The sequence below is a fragment of the Phoxinus phoxinus genome (assembly GCF_949152265.1).
Source record: "Phoxinus phoxinus genome assembly, chromosome: 14".
NCBI lineage: Eukaryota > Metazoa > Chordata > Actinopteri > Cypriniformes > Leuciscidae > Phoxinus > Phoxinus phoxinus.
Genome location: NC_136889.1, coordinates 22,223,054 through 22,242,902, shown reverse-complemented (window position 1 = coordinate 22,242,902; position 19,849 = coordinate 22,223,054). Strand labels below are relative to the sequence as shown.

General features: G+C 37.0%; 1 protein-coding gene across 1 annotated transcript in view; it reads left to right on the top strand.

The window, feature by feature from the left end:
• Positions 1-19,849, top strand: part of lmbrd1 (LMBR1 domain containing 1) — a 94,684-nt gene that overhangs the window by 22,131 nt on the left and 52,704 nt on the right. The window contains exons 4-6 of the mRNA XM_079636404.1: positions 10,844-10,941; positions 11,957-12,024; positions 17,120-17,208. Coding sequence (XP_079492530.1) covers positions 10,844-10,941; positions 11,957-12,024; positions 17,120-17,208 — 255 coding nt within the window. The remainder of the gene's footprint in view (positions 1-10,843; positions 10,942-11,956; positions 12,025-17,119; positions 17,209-19,849) is intronic.

The following is a 19,849-nucleotide window of genomic DNA, read 5'->3' as shown; positions in this document are numbered from 1 at the left end:
CACTGAACGTCAGTCTCTTCAGACGCTGCGCTGTATTACCATCAGTATTCTTGCAATGCTCCTGTCAGAGAATGTTTGGCCCCGAGAGGTCAGTGCTTCTAACAGCACAATACGATTGAAAATTATTGCCTGTGCTGATTTGTAATCCACAAGCTTCGCGTAGGCCAAGAGGCTTCGAAGACTGCTAATTTTCAATCTCGTGACAATCAGTTCCAGGTTCACTGTTGAGTAGAGTAGACGCCTCCTTCACATAAACCACCTGTGACATGCGAGCACGTTTGGAGTTTAAGTGCGTATCTCCAAATGAATAGAGGAAATTTTTGGACAAACCTGCTTAACCTTTTTTAGTGTTCAGTGTTTGGCCACCTGCCCAGATAAAAACAAACTTCCTGTAATGAGCGTCTATTGGTTTAAACTGTCATACAAACTATTTAAGGAATGTTCTGGGTTAACTACAGTACAAATTATTCTGACTTGTCCTTCAGATTGTAAAAACACTACAATGGGACTAATGTGTACAAGTGTACTGGTGGATTTTAAAGGCAGTAATGTGAAGCACATATTTGTATTCACAACTTTTACTTGTGAATAATGAATTCGAACATGATAATATTTGTCTTTATTTCTTTAATTTTTTTGCTACGCGAGCTGTACAGTGGTCTAAATAGTCATTTAGAGATAGGACATTTATGGGTGGATACATTTCTGTTTAACATGTTACTGACATAATTCTTGTACAGTGTGTGGACTTCATGTGAACAATGATAACTATCTGTAAAGCACCGTTTATCTAAACTAATCTGCACTCACTGGAATTATGTGGCATTTACATCATACAGGTAAAACTCGAAAAATTAGAATATCGTGCAAAAGTTCATTTATTTCAGTAATTCAACTTAAAAGGTGAAACTAATGTATTATATAGACTCATTACATGCAAAGTGAGATATTTCAAGCCTTTGTTGTCATTTTGATGATTATGTCTTAATATAGCTGTAAGTCATAATCATCAAAATTATATTGATCAATCAATACAATTCATCTTTTGTTACAAAACTATTTATTTTAACAATGTAAATGTCTTTACTGTCACTTTTTAATCAATTGCACCTTTGTTGAATATAATAATTAGGCTAATTTCTTTGGAACAATTGTTTCCGGGTTTCCATTACTGTACATGTGTTCTTTTGTTTTTTCTAAACTGTTGAATCTTAATATTTTTTATTTAGTCTTTAATACAGCTTACTGTAAGCTATACATTAGTGGTATATTCTTTTAAATTCACCAAATATATACTTAAATTGAAAAAAAAGATTACAATGGGCTCGAGGTAAAAATAAAAACCCTGTCAAGCTTCACACTTAAAGGTTATACTGTCTCACTGTAGACTGTATAGAAAGGTGAGCTTTAACCAGGAATCGAGCACTGTGTTTTTTCTTGTGACATTAAAGTCCCATTGCCATCTGCCCTATGGTGTGTGGGTCCATGTGGTGCTGACAGTTTTACATGAAATGTAAAGGTAGAACATGCTATCACATGTGCACAATGCTGTATGCAGCGCTAGGGATACTGAGATATCCTTGTAACTTACGACTCATTTTTCAGTTTTTTTTCCCTATAGGCCCTTCCTGACATCTCATTTTCACATCAGTGTAATGTTTTTTTGTGAATTCTGGGAGATGTTAAGTTTAGAGGAGGATGCCCTTGTGACAGACGTCTTCCTGTAGTGGGACAGCAAAAGATGAATGTCTATAAGATCTTACCCTGAGTGACCGGCCCATGTTGATGTGCCACTTTGTAGTTTGTGTGTCATTTCAGGTGTTGATTCCTCCACATTTGACCCTGATGTCTGTGAGGCCTGTGAATCTTTGATTCTCTCTTGCATTACGCCTTTCACAGTACATACTAAAGTATTTTTTTGACCGATAATGTCAGAGCCGTCAGCTATTGTCTTCAATGTGATGGAATTTTATGTACATGATGACAACCATAGGGCTGGGCATCATAGCTACTGAATGATATTTTTATATCTCAGTCAGTCTTTTGACAAACCATAGATTTGGTAATTAAGGTTTTAATTGATTTATGAGTGATGAGGTAAACGAATTGGTCAATACAGTTTTGTGACCCAATTCATTGAAGTAGACAATACACAAGAAACTCATTGTCATATTTGCTAATGAGATTTAAACCAGGGAACCTATTAAAATGTCTCCCTCAGATCGTTCACATATTCACAAGCAAGACAAGTGAGATTGGGAAACTAGCCCGCTGGGGTAAAAAAACACTCTGGGGAATACTACAATGCACCTTAAAGGAATAGTCCACCAAAAAATGTAAAGTTTTTCATCATTTACTCAGACAAAAATCAGTAAAAGATTCAAATGAGTTGGAATTTATGGAAAAGAGCAGATTGAACATGTTCTGCTTAGTCTCGCGTAGCTAGACCTACTATAGACCTGCTATGGAGTCAAGACCGTCTGCCGTCAGTCTTGACTCCATAGCAGCTTTCATTGGCCAAGGACCGCCTGGAGGCCGTCTGACATGTAAAGCAACCAATTACAGTTTGTTTCCTTTAAAAGGGCGTGAAAATGTGAATCGATGTCCCTACAATAACAGACCGGCATGGAGAACTGTTGGATGCCTTTTAAAGAGTATATGCTGTGAACTTTGAATAAATTAATATCAATATTATGCACCAGGTCAGCTAGAATCTGAAGGCATTACTTGTTTTTTTTTTTTTTTGATGGGGATTCTCTTCTGTAGCCTTTTTCCTAAAAGGGATTCCCCATGTTCGTTAATTCGCTGGAGGTCTCATCGTGTCTAAAGTTACGTCTTTGGGAGGCCAATCACGTTCTTGTGTGTTGGCGGATGAATGGAACAAGAGTCTCAAAGGAAAAGAAAAGGAACTTAGTAAAGAAATAAATAAAATAAGTGTATAAGTGAGATGAGAGTAATTAGATGGCTTGCATGAAGCTGTTCTTAACCCATTTTACAGGTCTCCTAAATCTGATATGATGTCGTCTTTGTTATTTCGTCTTCTCGTCCTCTCATCTCGTTTGCTTTGTTCGTGTCCTATGGAGTTCTGACTAGTTAGACATTGTCTTCAATTCGGGGTGTGATTATTTCTCCTCCTCTCACATACATTACATGTTGTCTGATTAGTTACATGGTCTCTTAACTTTCCCTTTCTAGCAGAGTACAATTTAGACATGATTTCTCTAATAAGAGTACAATACATTTTACACAGATTTGATTCATACCACAATTTAAGAAATGAAAAGCCATTAACGCTAATAGTAAACAAGACACACCTCCAATAAACCATTCAATAGTTTTAACAATTTCATGAATTATGTGTGATCTAAGCATAATAGTCACATGATTGTAGACCTGATATAGAATAATGCAGTTGAATTATGTTTAATTACAAGTCTACAAATGTCTAGCATTGTTCTGGAATGATCTGATGCATTTTGATGTCTAAAAGTAGTCTCTGTGTTCAGTCCTGTGTTCAAGAGGTCTGGTCAAACAGAGGTCTTTAAAAAGACGGTCTCTTTTGGATCTCTGTCTTGGCAATCGAGCAACCTTTGGCGTTTACTCATGATTTTCCTTGGAAAAGTCCATCTAAAGGACACTAAAGTTGACATCTTAAGTGTTCGTTCTCTAGTTGGGACCAACACTTACAAGCGTGCATGGACTTAAAAATACTTTTTCTAGACTGAATGACACCAAAACAACAGGATCTTCCTATTTTATGTTCATGAGTGTTGAGTGTCGGTCTCTCTGTGGAATTTGGCTCTTTTCACAGTTTGAAGGAGTCATTTCTGTCTTATTAGCTCTCAGTTCCTACACATACTTCACATACTTTTGAAAATCCAGCGTTTAGTTGATCGTGATAATAAGCACTCATTAAACACGATGGCTTTGTTCTTCCATGCAGGGATTTGGCGTCACAACGGCTTTGTTTCCATGTGGACCGTTAAAAACACATAGGGACACACGTCTCTTGGAAATGCTGTAGTTTTCATCAGATGTTGACTTTGAAACTCCTGAAGTATTTCTAATTTTGTGTACCTTATGCATCAGACATTCAGCCAACGGTCCGTGGGTGTGGCGTCTGAGGCTGAGACAATGTCCTACTTTTCGTTTTTTTTTGTTCAACAGAAGAAAGGAAATCAAATGGGTTTGGAAAGACATGAGAGTAAACAATGACAATTTGGGAGAACTGTCCCTTTAAGATCATGTGCTATTCAAAGTGTTGCTATCGGCAACAAAAAATTACGAACAAAATAAGCTTTAATTTAGCAAAAGTATGTTGTCAGCAGCCATTGAGTTCTTCACAGTGCATTAGAGTTATAAAGGAAAGAGCAAATTAAATAAACCGACTCTCCCCAGACACACTTGCACATTTAGTTTTCAAATAACACGAGTGTTATTTTAGCTTGAAGGAATACGTAACAACTCAGAACTCTCTTAAACTAATAGCCATCAAACTAACCATACCCAGGAGATGAGTCTGAATTCTCAAGTGTGTTTTTACGAGTCCGAACTGGGTGTCTCGCAGTGGATTCATCTGCCCTCTCGTCTCCACACCTAAGGGGGAATTGCCAGAGTGCTATATAAGGAGCCTGAACTTAGCGGAGGACCGAGGTTGGTCATTTAATTATTTAGCTCCCTCTTCTTTTTGTCAGGGGGGATTAATATGCTAAACTTTTCTCCCCAGTCAGGTGCTTTCCCATTAGATCTGGTTAGATTGAAATGGATGATCTGCAGCAATGCAGTGCGGCCTATTCCCTCGCCGTGTTAATATTCATGTTGTTATGATTAATATTACCCACTGGTTGGATGCCATGAGCTCACAGACTGGGAACCGAGAGCAACAATGTGTGCCACTAGCTTTGGATGGTCCTGCTTCAGTGTCTGTAGGCAAACAGTCCATTGTTATTGGCCAAAACAATAACCTGTTGAAATGAATGCATTGCTGTTTTGTCTTATGTCAATGTCCAAAATGGGGTCATGACACAGATTTTGTTTAATTTTTTTTTATATATTCATTGAGGTTCACTTATAATGTTAAAGGGCACCTATTATGGAATTTTGAAATTTACCTTTCATGTAGTGTGTAACATAGATCTAAGTGAACAAAAACATCCTGCAAAGTTTGAAATATGAAAGTGCACCGTATATAAAGTTATTGTCTTTCAAAAGTGAGAGTCGACTCTGAGTCATTTTTATGAATCGTTAGAAGACCGAAGCTTTTTCTCTGACTAGATGACGTCAACTTGTCAAGTTATTTGAATACGATACGCCCACTTATTGCGCTCCAAGGCCAGGGGAAAACATCATGGCGACGAGACGCTGTGTTCTGAAGTGCGGCTCAAAAGCAAACTTTTTTCATCTGCCCAAGGAGGAGCATTTGAAGACTAAGTGGCTACAATTCACTATACCACAGAAGTATAGTCCGAGCCTTGTGCTTTGTTCGCGTCATTTTGAAGACGATTGCTTTTTAAATGCAATCAAACTTGGATTCGCGAGCCGGCTGATATTGAAGGAAGGTTCAGTTCCAAGTGTATTTGCATCAGCTTCTTCCTCCGTATCACAACCTGTAAGTGTTATTAATAATTGTTGCTTTTATATTTTATGTAGCATGCTTAATAATTATTTTGTTTGTTGAGTAAGCACCGTTTAGCTTCTAGGTCTTCAATGACAATTGTATTGAGATATGTGAAGTGTTTGTCGTTGTTTTCGGAGTTGTCTAAAGAATAGAGTAATACCTCGTAGTAACGTAACTGCATTTTTTTTTTTTTTTTAAAACGTTATGTTTATGCATCGGGCTAACACAAACAAAGACTGATTGTGCTTTTACAATATGAACTCTGGGCTATGCTCGCTAACATAACATTAAATTCTTTATCTTATTTTTCGTTTTTTACTACAAACTATAAAGCAGTGGACTATAATCATTATTATAATACAATTTAATTGATAAAAGCATCATTGCACTCCGTGTTAAACAATAAGTATTATCTCTGTAAACACTGCTGGGTCATCTGACCAATCAACGCAGATTAGCGTCGCGCAAAGGAGGGGTTTGAAAAACGAGTCGTTGAACGAATCATTTGGGAGTCGGTGAGCAAATCAGGTAAAAATAAATGCATATTATACGAAAACAAAAGTGTTTTTTGTCATTGCATGCATGTAAAACTGTTGTTGGGGACTCCCACAACAACATTAGGAACATTTTAAATGTCATAATAGGTGCCCTTTAATATCAAAAATGATTGTTTTCCACCCTCATTTCGTTTTTAACTGGCGATTCCTTTAAGGATTATCAGTAAATGGCCACTATTATGATTAGCTTACATTATTGCATGAAATAAATTTCAATGCCCCTTTGCATGTGAGTAAGTGTTTTGAATGATCTAAATCAAATTTACAGACAACGCTTTATGAAATTGAAACAATATTTCACATTAGTATAGTTTTTACCAAGGCTGGACAATAAGGACTGCCCGATGGCCCGGGGCCAACGTTAAAGACTCTGGACAGTTGACGGAATTGTCACTTTGCCAGATTGGGCCAGTGCTGTGTCTTCACAATAGTTTATCATTTGAACGTGTTTTTAAGTCTTTTCAATTTAAACTTGCAAGTGATTTTGCAAGCGCAAGAAGACACGAAAGAGAACTCAATTCAGTACTTGCACATTGTTTTCTGTGCGCACACACGAGTACTGAATTGAGTGCTTGCACATAAACATAAGTATGTCGGATTTGTAAATTTTGGTGGATTATTTATCAGAATATAATGTTATACATAGGTCAACAGACAATATGATTACTACGTATCAATTGTTTCGATAATATCAAGCATTAACAAATACATACCCTTTCTGCATAAAGGTTATAACCACCTTTTTGACTAACTCAAAAAAAAAAAAAATATATATATAAATATATATGTGATGTGTAGGCCTATATATATATATATATATATATATATATATATATATATATATATATATATATATGTAAAGTCAAACATACAGGTGAAACTCGAAACATTTGAATATGGTGCAAAAGTTCATTTATTTCAGTAATTCAGCTTAAAAGGTGAAACTAATATATTATATAGTCTCATTACATGCAAAGGGAGATATTTCAAGCCTTTATTTGTTATAATTTTGATGATTATGGCTTCCAGCTATCAAAACCTTCCACAATATTCTAATTTTGAATTTGGGGTTTTCATAAGCTGTAAGCCACAATCATCAAAATGATAACAAATAAAGGCTTGAAATATCTCACTTTGCATGTAATGAGTCTATATAATATATTAGTTTCACCCCTTAAGTTGAATTACTGAAATAAATGAACTTTTGCACCATATTCAAATTTAAGTTTCACCTGTAAGTAATAATGATGTTGGATGGATGGACGGATGGACTTGCATTGACAGAGGCTATTTGAAATGCATTATATTTTAACTTGCTTGTTCTTGTGAGATAGTTTGATAGTATCAATAAATGGTCTTTTTTGACTGGAGAGAAAGTTTTGAATGTATATCTACCTGGCCTGCCCTTAAGATCATAATTGGAAGAAGAAGAAAAAACAGTGAATATGCAGTTCTCTTCATTCCTCCACTTTCCCCCCTGCACTGATGGTAAATGCCTCCATATTGTGTTTGTTTGGCAGATTCTGAGCGAGCGAAACAGCTCTAATATGCTGTACGATAACACCACTAGGCATTATAAATTCATGGGAAGGTGAGGAGCGGACACATATACAGGGGCTACAAAGCTATTTTAGGCTGGAGAGGGGGGGTTATCTACAGCTAATGGATGTCTCTGAAGACAGGCCCAGTAAACCCGAAATAACTCCCGACCGAGACACTCTTGGCTGAACGCTTTCTTGAGGTGATAACGTGATTCATTAGCATGAGTCAGAACGTGACACCAAACAAAAAAAAAGAACATAATCAGACAATCACGACCACGGTGGGCGCTCCAGTATATAGGTTACTCTCGGCGTATATCTGTCTTTTAACGCATTTAATCCCTCCCAATAATCCCAAAGAGTTTTAATTAAGACAAATGAAGCAAGCAAAAAGAAAAGAACTCCTATTTGTCCCTCCTCACAAAACACACTGCGCATCTTCGTTAATAACACACTTCCTGTTGTGCGCTGAAGTACCGAGAGCATACTGGTTAAATACACAACATGCTGTGGAAAACGAGGGCCAGTAAATGCGAAAGTGAAATGTCATCGCTTCAATGACAGCAATTACAGCTCCCGGTGAGATAATGGCTGCTTTGGTTCGTTCCATTGTTTTAGAAAGGCTGCATGAAACATTCATCTTGAATTACACTTCATATTTCATGTTGAAGCGAGAATGCTTTCGTCCAACCTGCAGGCATCTTCTCTGAGAAGGATTCACCATGCAAACTGTGTAACAGCTTAAAGCACAGTATTGTCAGCATGCTTATTAAAGCACAGCTGCAAATATCAATGATAAGAAAAACATAAGAAACAAAGGATTTATCCAGTAGTATAGTACTAAGAAATCAGTAAAAGTGTGTTAAAAGTAACACACATTAACAAGCTGCATGGTTTGAGGTGTCACTCATGTCTATAGCCTAAACTGACATGAATGATTGTTCAAAACCTAGATTCTAAGTACGAGTTCTAGAAACGGGGATGCTTTCCTTAGCAAACACGCTAATGAACAAAACCAGACACTCTTGACAGACACGATTTAAATTGTGATTGCATTTCTAATTGCAGCAAATGGATTCCGGGTGTGTTGGATCGAGTTTGATGCATTGCCTTTACCTTGAAAACACAAACTGTGTGGTATTTCTGTCAGGATACACAGGATAGTTTGAACCCCTCGAAAGCTTTACACAAATATTCAAAACCACAAGAAATGGTTTAATCACACGAAATTGAACGATGGCCGGGATGGAACAAGGTAGAGAGTGTGTGAGAGTGCGGAGTTTATCTGTACGAGCGGCTTTTGATCCACTGAACTCCCAGATATGAGCCATATGAGCAAATCCCTCACAGTAATCCAGAAAAAGTGCAGCAATCAAAAAAATTAAGTTTTGAAAAGCACACGAACAGCTGGCAAAATCAGCCGCAGGGCTCATGAAACAATAACAATAACCGTTTTCATCCCATTACGTTTTTATTTTGATATATTGCGGCTGCTCTGTTTTTCTCCTCGCCTGCTGCTAAAAAACATTTGTGTTTCCCCCCCCGACAAAAATGCACTCCGCTGTCCTTTTTCACACATCTATCTAAATGAACACGCGTGTACACGTTTGACTGATGTGCGCAGAGCATGTTTACATGTTCGTGGAAATGAGCTTTTTGTCCTACATGACCGTGGACAGAATGATGGATCATTTTTTTTCACTCACAGAAGGTCAGTGCAAGCCGTTCTGGTGTGATGCCAGTATGGGATACAGTCTGTGTGATTACAGACCTGTTTCTATATGGAGAAAGATGTTCGGGGTGCTCTGTGATATGGTTATGTCTTGTGTACTCAAGGATTTTTTTTTTTTCTTGTGTATCTAGCTACAGTTTTTTAATCCATTCCATTCATGTATACAAACATATCTCCAGGGCTCTGTGATGACACAATTTCCTGAACTAAAGAAGAATTGTGTTATTCATATCGCCTGTATCAACTGAGTAACCTACATGAGAAGGGATAGATGACAATTCACAGGGTCACAAAAGTGTGATCCGCTTCTGGATGGAAATAGGCCAAGCTGACGATTTTAATTCATTGCATGACAGGGAAAGAGAGGAATCAACAAAATCACTTTCTCTGCCTGTCACAGTCTGTTACGTAAACTCTTGCAATATCAGTGATCTTGACTCCTTTAACTTGATTATTTCAGCTTGTCTGTGCTTTGGGGCTTAGGACTCATCATGTGGGAGTTGTATTGGCTTCTAGGAATCTTTGTGTAATGACACTGATTTCACTCTTGATTTGTGTTCACACCCCTTAGTCCATATATTTTTGTTTCTTTTTTATAGATGTTTACGTCATGTACAGTATGTACCAATGTGTACTATACAAAATTGTCTTTTGATCATTTATGAAGCCCATTTATAGAACTGCTATGAAATAATCCTCCTAATATTTGCTTGAATTGAATCATGCTTTAATTTTTGTGATTCTTTTTTGTCGCCCTTGACATACAGTATGCTCAAAGAAAAAAAATATGTTTTTGATGGAAAATTAAATCTTTAAAAGTACCTAATTAGAAATAGGGTATTTGCTGTTTATTTAAATTCATATTGGTTTCTTAAAAAAAAAAAAAAAATATATATATATATATATATATATATATATATATATACACAATGTTACATTCGAACAAAGGATTTAATTTAGTCTTTTACTAGTTTTTTAAGTCTTATAAGCAAGTTTTGAAAACTTTTTTTTCATAGTAAAAAGTATAAATATTTAGTATTTTTACGGTATATAGAGGAGTTATTTTCCAGGTTGCCTCAGTTTTTATTCCTTTAAAATAATTGTAGCCTATTAAATACACCCTTTTTTACTTAAAAGACATTTTTGACTTTTTGACACTAAATTTATTCAGAAAAAAAAATCATAATAGAAGAGGCATAGGTCCTCATGTGTGCAATTTGCATTTTTAATGTTTTTTTTTTTTTTTTAATGCATTAATACATCTGGACACAATAAATGCCCTGACATTGACCCTGTGACATCAAAACGCATCATGAGTAATGTTCTGTATTTAATATGGATCCTGGTTGTTGATTGTGTTCAAGATGTGTAACTGCCCATCTTTTCTCTTTCACAGCTCTGTATTCCATCATTCTGTTCTGCGTCTTCCTCTGGATCCCCTTTGTGTATTTCTACTACGAGGAGAAAGATGAAGACAACATCAACAAGTGCTTGGTAAACCTGACACTTCTATTTAGTACACTCATGCACTCTAAACCGGAACGCCTTTTCAGACTTACAGGGGTAATTCACACACAAAATGAAAAACTAGGTGGGAATAGAGCTACGTTGAGCTATTATAGTCAATAAATACTGTGTACTATACTAGTATGTAAAGCAAGGCTTGCTGTCTGTGGTTAGAAAAGTTAGAATTAATCATATCAACAGAAATGCCCTTGAGGTATTGCTAAGTGATATTTGCCTGATTACAGTTATGCCAGTTCATTTATAAAAAAAAAACCCAGTGAGTTTACCCACATTCCATCTGCAAGAGGCTTAACTGCAGTGAGGTGATAAAGTGACAAAAAACATATCCATCTCACTGTAATGCTGCTCACTTCAAATATCAAAATATGTTCTCTAAGGACGCCACAGTGATGTGCAACATTACATGCTAAGGAGCTTCTTCAATCTTTACACTCCTTTACACTCCTCCTTTTCCTTTGAAACAGTCAGAAGTGGCTGCTTTCCTAAAACCATTGAGCATCCTGTGTAGGCAGCATTTTTAAAGCATCATAGGTGCTGTCCTGAAAATATGATTATATTTTAAATTTATATGTAAAAATTGCAAAATTATACCAAATATTTGTGTGTACAATGAAAACTTTGTACTTATTTTACTATGTTAATTACTCGATTATTAGTTGAGTCTCTCTGTGATGACAGCTGTTTATGAGCGGCACAAAGTTGCTGCCTATGTAGAATGTTCTAAATCGGTCACTTTTAAGGTTCCATTTCAGTTTAGATACTGCATTAGCTCACTAGGTTTTGGAATAGAGCACAATGTCTCCATGATGAGTATAGTAATATAGAGAATGAAATAAGGGACACTGTGTTCCTGACTGTTAAGTGCTGCAAATATGTAATTATATCTAGCCCAAAGGCCCTCTCTACATGAATCGTGATTTATCATGAATTGATGACCTGATGAATGCGGTTTGATAAACTTGTTTTTATTCTCTCATTACAGCAAGTGAAAAATGCACTGAAGTATACAATAGGATTTGTGATTGTGTGTTCAGCGCTGCTTCTGATTGGGTAAGTGTGCTTTGTGGGAATGTAGTATTCTCTCTGTGTGTGTGTGTGTGTGTATGTGTGTGTGTGTGGAGGTCGATATGAGCTTCATTATATTATTCAGTCGTCATCTTCAACCTCTATCGGTTGAACAGAATGTTGTGAAAATGTGAAGCCTTTAGTTGGACAAAACACCCGTAACAGTCCATGTAGCTATTTGTTTAATATAGCAAGCAGTGGGCACATCAATTCTGATAATATTACATTTCTCTGATTTCTGGGTAATTTAGAATACAAAGGGCTCCAGCCAGATCATGAATGATTATCAATCAACTTCGATTGACACTAACAATTTGAAGGATTTTAGATCAATTCTGCCAACAGACTAAAATCAATACATTCCACTTAAAAAATGAGTCAGATTTGCGCAGTTTAGTTCTACGGAGCTCAAAATCTACTGCAGGACCTCAAATGGACGTTAAAGTCAACATAAACTTTTATTGTGTATGATTCCTCAGTGTGGGTTATTACAAATATAAATGTTGGACTTTGCAATCTTTGTAGTCTCTTGTTTCTCCACTTCTGATGTCAGAAATCCCCAAATATTCAATCCCCCTTCAACTCTTCCATTGGTGCACTTCCGTTTAAAAGCAAAGTGACAGTAATGGGATTTGTAATATTACAAAAGATTTCTATTTCAAATGAATTCTGTTATTGTTTCTATTTACCAAAGAATCCTGAAAAAACATTATCACAGTTTCCACAAAATAAAAGAATAAACTCAAAAGGCAAAATTTAATTATCTGGCATCTTTAAACCTGAAGATTGTCACGACCTTGGATGTTTTTTTTTGTCAAGCCATGTAACAATTTCTCGTCCAATGGTTAACTGAACTAAAAACCACCATTGAGTCTAAATGTGTAAACATACATGGTTGTGGCTTTGTCCCATTTAACCTCGAGTTTATACTTTTTGTTCTCAGCAGTGCTCGTGCAGCATAAACATAATGGATTTTCTTCGCTGCTGCAAGAATAACACGTCTGCTCACCAGGTCATATAATTTAATGTGCTCTCAACCATTAAATAGTGTTCCTGTGGGGCAGGATACCTTCATCACACCTTCATGTTGTATAGACCCAGTGGGATGGGTTACTTTGATCGCAGAATGGGAAGAGGGACATGCCGTGGACCAAATTTAAAAGTGGGGATGGCACTTCGGACAGAAGCAATTTGGTGTTCATTTTACCTTTTGAACCAGTGCAGTGTTTTATCAGGAGTATTGTGTCTCAGGGTTCCTGATGGGGAGGACATGATGGCTTTTTCCATCGTCTTTTTTCTCAGGGTGAAACGCAAAGTCCCTGTGTTTGTGATTGTTCATTTGGAGTGTGACTTCTTTGTGTTTGCCTGTTCTGATTGGTCTGCGCTAAGGATGGGACTTATAAATGGAGAGCTGACCCTTCCCTACCTCTGTAGTCCAATTCACTTGCTCACACCCGTGGGGATGTCTCGAGAGCTCTAAGTGCACTCTATCAATGCCGTGCTTGGTCTACTCTAAACTCTAGACACATGGGCCCTGTCCCAAATGGATGTCTTCATGTGGACCTGCAGTCATGTGGCCTTCTTTGGTGCGTGTCTGTGAGGCCACAAGACCATATAGTGTCCCATTTGTCATTTTATGTTACAAAAAACATTCTCATGAGGACATTTGAGACGCATCCTAAGTCAGATCGTATTTAGCCTGTTAGCCTGCAATTAGCCAGCAAAAGTTGCTCAATAATTAAGTTGTGACCTTTTAAGTTAACATCGTATGCAATAGCATTCTAACTGACAGTGTGAAAGTTAAAGGGACCGTTCACCCAAAAATAATGACATCATTGTCATCATTTACACACTCTTATGTCATTCCAAACCCCTAAGATATTATTAATGAATCCTCCGAGGTTTCTGTTCCTCCATTGAAAGTTCATGCAACCAAAACCTTGAAGATTACAAAAAACGTCAAAAGGCTTCCTAAAAGTAATCCATATGAATCGAGATACAGTCGCTTTATATGATGAACAATTTTAATTTCACAAATAAATAAAGATCTACACAAAAACATGGAGCACATTAAATAAAGTACAATTGTAGTAAATATTTTTCAAGCTTATGCACAACAACAAGTGAGGTTTGTTCTAGTATGTGACACACGCATGATTACGCTTCTGTGTTTACCATATTTGATGCTTTTATCATAAAACAAGTCAAATAAACCCCTAAATTAAATCTATTCAGAAAAAGAGTTCATTCTCTTCACAATACTTAGATTAAACTGCTTGATTGTTATTCATTATTTTTAAGACGCCTTTATGACCTTTTTGGATCTTCAAAGGTTTGATTGCATGGTCTTTTAAAAGAGGGACAGACACCTCTCTGGTTTATATACAATTATTGTAATTTATGTTGCAAAGATGAATGCAAGACTTCACATTTTGGAGCGACATGAGAGTTTTTTGCTGCTGACATAGTATTTTGGACCATAATTGATGATGACAAACAACAGAGACTAGATAGTGGATACAGAGGTCAGATATGTGTTAAGTCTTTGAGCTTGTGAACCATTGCATAAACCCTCACGGAGTCCTTGGTCGATTTATGAAACTGCATCTTGCTGTACGTACAGTTTACAATGTAATTTACTGACACCCCTAAAAGATGACATTTTCATGCACGACGCAGCTTTTCTGAAGTGACACATCAATTGAACTCACTCAGATAATGCCAGTGATGCTGAATGATGTGGCTGCATTTAAATTTACCCTATTTTGCAGCCATTTGCATCTGTTGTGATTTAAACGCGGCTCTTTTAGCTGCATTTTCTCAAGTTGCTGACTGGATGTTAACAGTAGTTATTATGTGTATTCTTTAGGGCTGCATGATTGTTGTGTCATATATTTTGATTGGAATTTGAACTGCAATATGATAAACATTTTACATCTTATATTGCCGCTTGGATATCCAGACAAACTTTGAAATGGGAATGATAATAAAAATGATTCTTCTTCTTATGAGGAAAAGTTTATAATATAAATATAATTATAGTGTGTACATGGTGTTTTAATATATATATATATATATATATACATACACAACTAGTGATTAGGCGAAAGAGTCTCATATGTATAAGGTATAATTGATGGGCATATAAACTATAGAGTTGATACAAACTAAATCTTATGGTTAAAACTTATGTTTTTTTTTCAGAGCAGCTGTAGCCTGAGGTATTTGCTTATGCAATCATATCTTGTGAGTGTTCTCCTCATTGGAGAGGACTCACTTTCTTAGTGTTGCAGGTATTTGCTCAGAATGTGAGCATACTGTGTCCTCGGTTGCTTTTAAAGCCCGCGGCGATACATCTCATGAGCTGAATACATGGATCTCTACACGATAGTTCACAGTAATCACACTCGTGTCATCAGCTAGTTATAAATATGCATACATATACAAGAAAACAATTAGCCTTTTGGGTAAAGCCAAGGTGCAATAAGTAACTCCACTTACAGGTGCTCTACGTTTTTTTTTTTTTACCCTACTAAAGCATAAAAATACCATGTTTGCAGAGATTTAGAAACATGCAAAGTACATATCCTTGTCTCTCTGTAAAACAATGCTACAGCCAGTTATTCTACTTTGAAAATGTGCGTTCCGTGTCGGAATGTCTGTTTTTGTTTTGTTCTTTGAGATCCCGCCCACTGTCAATTTACCCAATAGACACCCCTGGTTGCAAGTTGGTGGAAAACAGAGCAATGGAAGCCAGCAAACAAACTGGGTCAGAGATCACAAATTCTACCTGACCTAAAAAGCCTCAGCAATAAAACCATTGCAAACGTATACATTAGCTGATCAATTTACAGTAAGACTCAAGCCTTTTCATTGTCAATTATTTTTGTTCCCGTTATGTGTCATCAATCTGGGAACCCGCGTGAGCATCTAAAGCACATCTCAACAAAAACATCTCCAATATTTTGAATTTGGACTGTAATTCTCAATTCTTATTGTCAATTTTGTATAATGCACCTTTAAAGCGTATAATACATTTGAGGAAATCTTGCCTAATCATGCCCTTTTCCCATGATAGATTATGTATTCTAGTGATAATTAGACATTTAACTTTCCTTGGATGTGCCCCCACAACTTACCCATAAAAACAAGACTTTTTTTGGAAACCAGAATACATTTGAAAATCATTTATTAATTTTTGCTTTATAAAATTCCATATTATTCTATTCTATTCTATTTGATTTTATTATTTGTTTGTACATTTGATTGAAGAGTCTGTGTTTGCTTTATGACCACATTAAAAGGATAGTTCACCCAAAAATGACAATTCTGTCATAATTTACTCACCGTCAAGTTGTTCCAAACCTATGTGAATTTCTTTCTTCTGCTTACCACAAAAGAAGATATTTAGAAGAATATGGCTAACCAAACAGGTTTGGAACAACTTTAGGCTAAAGTTCTGTCATGAAACTAGATGACACAGGCTAGTAGGTCCTTTAATTCAACCTGCTTGCATTCACATCATTCTCTATAAGGCACAGCTGATTGGCTACTGAAACAGCAGGAACCAATGAGCTTGCGTGCTCAGCCTTTAAATACTTGGTTATCATTTGCCATAGCAGTGGAGCGCTTTCAGAAACCCCCCACCTTCCCCAGCTCCACCTGTATAGATCTGCTACGGATAATTCATGTACTCTATATTGTACAGCAGCAACATGTCTTACTTGGTCACAGCAGTGTGTTGTGTATGTATTGGCAGTAGAAAGTACCGTACTTACTCCACAGCAGCAGCATAGCAGATCTATTCCGCCAAGACCAAACATACAACATTGTCATACCCATTACCATGCCAAAAACTCTGAGAGTTGTCATGACAGAACTATCCCTTTAAGTCGCAGTGTGTATGTGGATACTGTTGTTTTTGAAAATGATATATTATTGTTAAATATTATTTTACAGCCTTATGCTCACCTAGAGACTTATTAAAAAATTAAAAAATGTTTTACCAACCCACAGCTTTTGAACGGTAGTGTATAAATAATGACATTGTGATTGAGAAGTATAAACCTCTCTGTTTCAGGACGTTTGTTCCCTTGGAATCTCCACCCAACCAGAACTCCACTCAGTGGGAGAAGGTGCAGTATCTGTTCGAGGAGCTGGGCAGTAGCCGTAAGTACCGTAAAGGCATCTTTGAATGAAATTGCAGCTCAGTTTTACTGACACTTGCAAAGAAAACAGCAACAAAAAAAAGCTTTATTGAAGCCTTCCGGGGCCACAACACCGAAACGACAGGTGCTTTTTAGAGAGCGACGGATGCTGCCGAGCCACGAGTAGAGGTGATGTGTGGGTTTGGCAGCGTTGACATTTAGCCTCGTCAATGTCAACAGACCTCATTGTGCTACCTAAATTTGCTGTCTTGGAAAAAAAGGAAAGGCCGGCATGCTTTTGACGTGTCAATCAAGGCTTCCATTTGAAGCGGGAGTGGCAGGCACATGTTTGCACCTGCACTTATATATATATGTCATTCTGTGTGGCCATTCACCTCTTTTTTTTCTCATTCTGCTTTCATGCAGACTGCAGTGTTATTATTGAAAATTCTAACTAAAATTCAAACCTAACTAGTTGCCAAGGCAACATTTCTCATTTTCATTTAGTTTAACTAAAATAACTCAAACTAAAAATTATTTAAAAACTATATTGCCATAAAAATAACAAATGAAAATGACAAAAACACAAAATTACTAACACTTTAAAATGACAAAAAATGACAAGAAAATAAAAAATAAAGACCAAATCAAAACCGTAACAAAAACTACAATAGAATATCAATGATACTAAAACAACTTAACTAAATACTAAATAACTAAACATTTTTTAACGTTTTCCTCATTTCCCTTCAAGCTATATTAGTGTCCTTTTCTCTTCAAACTATATTAGTGTCCAATATTTTGAGTATTTTTGTGTCAATGTTCTCCGGAGCCTTTCCTTCAATCTTATCATATTCTAAAGGCTCATTTAAAGGTCACATAACAAGTCACATGTCTCTTTTTCCTTCCAGTACAAGCCTTTTTTTTGTCTGCCAAGGTTTGTTTTGCTCCAAGAAAGCAAGTGTGAGTTTCCAACATCATGGTGTTCCTTCAGAGATGTTCCCTTGTTAGGTTGGGTCGTGACTTTTGCTATACTCTCCCTTGAAGACCCTCAAGCTGGCAGGAATGGCGCCACTAAAAAAAACAACCTAATCCAATAGCCTGGAGTAAGTCTGTGGCTTTTTGAGACAGTGCCTGATTCCTCTGAGGGGGTCTTAGAGCTGTCATTGCCCTTTCCTAGCAGCCCTGGCCTAATGAATAGAAATCAAGCAAAAAAAAAAAAAGTATTGGTGGAAGGAACATCAGAAAAAGGCCCCTGTTGAAACGGGCTTGTTTGTCACAATCTGCAGCAGAGCTTGAGGTTGACAGTCTTGGTATCCTGCTCCTCATCCCCACTCCACATGTGAAATTAATAACTAGCAGACCCTGTGTGTTAGATAAGCAGGGTTATGATGTCCCTGAGAAGCCTGGGCTGCCGGATGAGCATCTTGATCCAAGGCAGGACAAGCTGACAAATTCAACCAAGCGCCATCACGAGTCTGCGATTCCGATTCCGCAGATATGTGGCGGTTTAGTTGCCGGCTCCCCTGAGTGAAACGGACGTAAAATGTAACCTGAATGCAATAGCCAATTCCCCATTAGCAGGTAAGAATCAGGCGAGAGAGCGAGGGAGCGTGCAGAAGGGTAGACAGCTAGAGATCTGATCTCATCACAGACATGGGCTTGGAAAAAGTCTCCTCTTAATTATGCAGCAGAGACCCAACCCCAGAATCCACTCAGACACCTCTTGTTCTCTGATTTACCTTCCCGCTGAGCCGAATGTGTTTCACAGAGAGTCACATTTCGAATTGGAGCTAGCTTGACGTAGTGTGACGAGAAGCCATCCGGCGTCAGCTACGCTGAATCTAATTTGGATTTGATGACATAATTTTACATGCATAGAGCTAGACTGTAATGATAGCCAGAATAGCAAAAAAAGACATCCAGTATCTAGGCATATATTGTACGGGTGTTTACATATTGCAAGGTGTTAGATCAGTTTTAAGGGTGTTAAACTATTGTTTAATTTATTTTAATCTTTGAACATATTCATTAAAAACACCTCAAAATGAATATCCATTTTTCATACTGTACATTATAATGCTGTAATGCATAAATTAACTTGTAGCATACAACATTTACTTTTTTACTTTTATTTGTGTATTTATTTAGACTAAATTGTATAACGTTTAAATATAATTTGTTTATTCTTTATTGGCTGATAACATGAGTATAATTATTGATATCAGTCAGAATTTTAATATTGGTGCCTTGCTTTTTCCTCTATGGCTAAGAGCAGCTACATATTATATAGATCTACTACAGTAGCATATGGTTATGCTCAAAACTTTTTTTTTAATACACTTCAAATAAGATTAAGATAAATAAAATCTCTCTCAATCAAAGTGGTTTGCTCCACTTTTGTTTGACCATATTTCTGTGAATAATTGTTTGGGAGCAGCACGCTTTCTCTTTTTCAGTAATCCAGAATCTAGCGAGTGGGTTAGCTTTAGCAAGCTGCTTTCCTTCTCCATGAGGTTATCATAGCAAGCTCATGTTGTGAATACCTCCGCTAAGAGCTCTTTAATATACACTTCTCAGTGGCAGCGGTCTCCACCGCGTGCATAAGCCCGAGGAGCTCCGTGCATGTCGAGATAAGGGCCTCCACTCTCTCCGAGTGCCGA